The 3358-nt window shown below is 33.9% G+C and overlaps 1 protein-coding gene across 1 annotated transcript in view; it reads right to left on the bottom strand.

The window, feature by feature from the left end:
• CDK8 (cyclin dependent kinase 8) overlaps positions 1-3358 on the bottom strand; it is a gene marked incomplete at its 5' end in the record, with an annotated part of 129915 nt that overhangs the window by 57330 nt on the left and 69227 nt on the right. The window contains one exon of the mRNA XM_006163280.3: positions 465-575. Coding sequence (XP_006163342.1) covers positions 465-575 — 111 coding nt within the window. The remainder of the gene's footprint in view (positions 1-464; positions 576-3358) is intronic.

Raw genomic sequence — 3358 nt, 5'->3', positions numbered from 1 at the left:
TGGAGAGATTTTCGCTATAGGGCGCGTGTGCTCGCCAGACAGACAGAGAGAGACATAGAGACAGAAAGCGAGAAATCACCCCCCAGGGGGGATGGTCACGCCGCAATCCCTTCTCCTCCATTCTCCCCTCGGGATCTTGGGCACGCACGCACACGCGCCCGGCGTGAGTTCTAAGCCACCGGGTCCGGGACACGAACCGCGGTCGACTACATGGGAGTCCAGCGACATAGCCATTACGCTAACTGCTGGTTCCCTATTATTTTCTTTAGTATCTATTACAAAGGCCAAACAGACAGGATCAAGAGTAAAAAACAAACTAGATTTTGTAATGCAATAGACATGAGGTTACTTTTAGTTTAAAAATGCAAATCACAGAATAAGAGGAACTCTTAAACTGTTTTTACTCCCTCTTAACTATCCTTGATTGAAATGAATGGCTTCTGTCTCCCAGCAATTCACCTTACCCAGAGATCATGTTCAGCATAGTCAAACAGAAGCCATACTTTCCTATCAGCATGAGAGAGAAACACCTTTTGAAGAGAGATGACATTTGGATGCTTAAGCTCTCGAAGTAACTGCAAAACAAAAAAGGTACGTTAAATTTTTTTGCGCAGAATTGTTTAATAACCATAGCATTTGTAATTCAAAGGTAATACAAACTAAGTAGTACTCGATCTTAAAAATCTAGTAAGTACCCACACAATTTTGAGATATCTATACAAGTGCTTCAGTGACAAGGGAAAAAATCTATGGGGAAAAATGTGAAAATGTGTAATATAGTAAATCTGTCCATTTTGTTATTGTTTGGTTGTTTATTTCAGTTTGTATATTGAGGTAAAAATATTTCACAAAAATTACCCCATTGTATCCATTTTTAAGTGCATAATTCAGTGACATCAAGTATATTCACAATGTTGTACAATCATCACACTATCTACTTCAGAACTTTTTCATCTCAAACAGGAACTTTTTACTCATTAAACAATCATCCCCATTTCCTACTTTTCCCAGTCCCTGATAACTACTAGTCTATTTTTGTCACCTAGAACTAGCCTAAATAAGAAAACCTAGTGCTATTTTTATATTTTAAGTTTGCTTGAAGGATAAATGCACTGAAAAGGTTGTGTGACTTAATATTGAACTCCACTCCAGGAAAGTGAAAGTAGGGAAAATGTTGGCTGTGACAGACAGACCAATCATGGTTAATTAATTGTTCAATAATGGACAAAAAGGACAGCTGCTCTAATTAATCAATCAGAACTGTACAAGTTTTAACCCTTCATGTGCACACATGGACTTAACTGCAAACATGGCCAAGAATTATTCCTTTATAAACACCCATTCTAGGGCAGCATGTGGCATGGTGGTTTAAGGCGCTGGACTCCCACATAGCTGACTGTAGTTTGAGTCCCAGACCTAGGGGCTTGCTTTCTCACTTTCCTTCCCCCTCTCCTCACCCTCTCTCTAGTCAAAATAAAAAATAATATTAAGAATAATAAGTAAAATTAAATAAATTAAAAATAAATAAATACAAACCCATCCCTAAACACATTTAGGGAGGAAGTCTTTTGTGCAAAGCTCATGATTTTTGTCCTGGCTGATGTTTGATATAACCTGTAATAAAGAATTCCTCAACAAACCTCATGGTGAAAAACAATTTGTTTTTCTAATGGTAAGCAACTGATTCTGGGATTATACCTAGTTAATTGAAATTCTTTGATTTGAAAGTTTTAACTAAGAGTAGAATTGATGGACCATATTTTAACTGTGAGAAACCACCATGTTTAACTGTGAGAAACCACCAAGCTTGTATTCATAGGGTTACATATATATAACATTTTATTTTCCTTGTTTCATTGTATGAGGGTTCCAATTTCTTTACATCCTCACCAGCACTTGTTATTTTCCTTCTCTTGTTTTTTTTTTTTTTTTAGTAACAGTCATCCTAGTGGGTATGAAGTAGTATCTCATTGTGGGTTTGATTTGCATTCCCCTAATGATGTTGAGCATATTTCCATGTGCTTATTGGCCATTTGTATGTCTTCCTTGGAGAAATGTCTATTCAAGTCCTTCACTAATTTTTGAATTAATTAATTTGTTTTTCTTTAGTGGTTAAGTTATAGTTATAATCTAGATATAAATCTCTTATTAAACATGATTTCCAAATATTCTGTCACACTCTGAATTGTCTATGTTGGTATCACAAAACCACTGAACTTAAAACAAATCTGTAGCTTATAAACTTAAAAAAAAAAATCAAAGGATTAACTAGTTGCAACATTAGAAAACACAACATTCATCAACACCAAAATACTGGATTAGAAGATCTTCAACTCTGAGATATAGTACCTAATTTGAGGCATTTAAACTATAAAGTTGTAAACTTTTTCATAAAATAATAAAGAATTTATACAGATAGAAGCATCCAAGTAGAGCAATTCCCATGAGTTAGATTTTTTTCATCTGCTAAAAGAATTTTCTTTTATTTAAAATCTTTTATCTCCTTATTTATGATAACCAAAGTGGCCCTAATACATCCAGTTAAAAGGCTACTAAGTAAAAACAATAGCAACAACCACACTAAGCTTCTCATGAAGCCTATCTTTACCTGTTAAAACAGACTTACACAAATATGCTATACAAATACAGATAACCACGTGAAAAAGTGAAGGTATTAGAATACACGACCTTTTACAGGAACACTGCTGTTAAAACAAGAATCAATTTAAATGTAGTATTAACACTATGTTGAGAGTCCTGAAATGAACTTCAACAAAGACTACAAATGTGCTAAATATTTTACAATTTTGATTATTACTTATTTTACTTTATTTTTATTATTAACATTTATTATCATTTATACATTCAATCACTATACATCGTTTAGATTATAAAGAGGTTTTTACCCAACATGATATACGCCACACACCAGGCGAGTTGAGAATATTATACATGACACCATGAACAGGCAACAAGTCATATCTGTGTCCCACAAATTTCTTACTTTTTGAATGTGCTAAATATTAAGTTCCATATTAAAGATTATTCTGCAGAGAGAATAACAATTATTTTATTCAGGAGCAAGATTAAATTCAGGATGTGTATTTCTGCTTTCAAAATAAAATTTTCAAATTTATGAGACCTACAGATTATACAGCAATTCTCAGAAACCTAAGGCCAGTATCTAAAGCTGACTATTTTCTAATTAATAAACAAAGCAAATAATCTGACAAGTAAAGTCTAATCTTCAAGATCACCCAGGATTTTCTTCCTGGCTAGAAGAGCTAAAGTTAGTTCCAAGTTAGGCTTCATTTTAGTTTGGTGTTTTTGTTTTTCCTCAAAATTAAAACACACTCTT

This window comes from Tupaia chinensis, unplaced genomic scaffold (assembly GCF_000334495.1).
Source record: "Tupaia chinensis unplaced genomic scaffold, TupChi_1.0 Scaffold141887_1, whole genome shotgun sequence".
Lineage (NCBI taxonomy): Eukaryota > Metazoa > Chordata > Mammalia > Scandentia > Tupaiidae > Tupaia > Tupaia belangeri.
The sequence above is the reverse complement of the archived record's forward strand: the minus strand, read 5'-3'. Positions and strand labels throughout refer to the sequence as shown.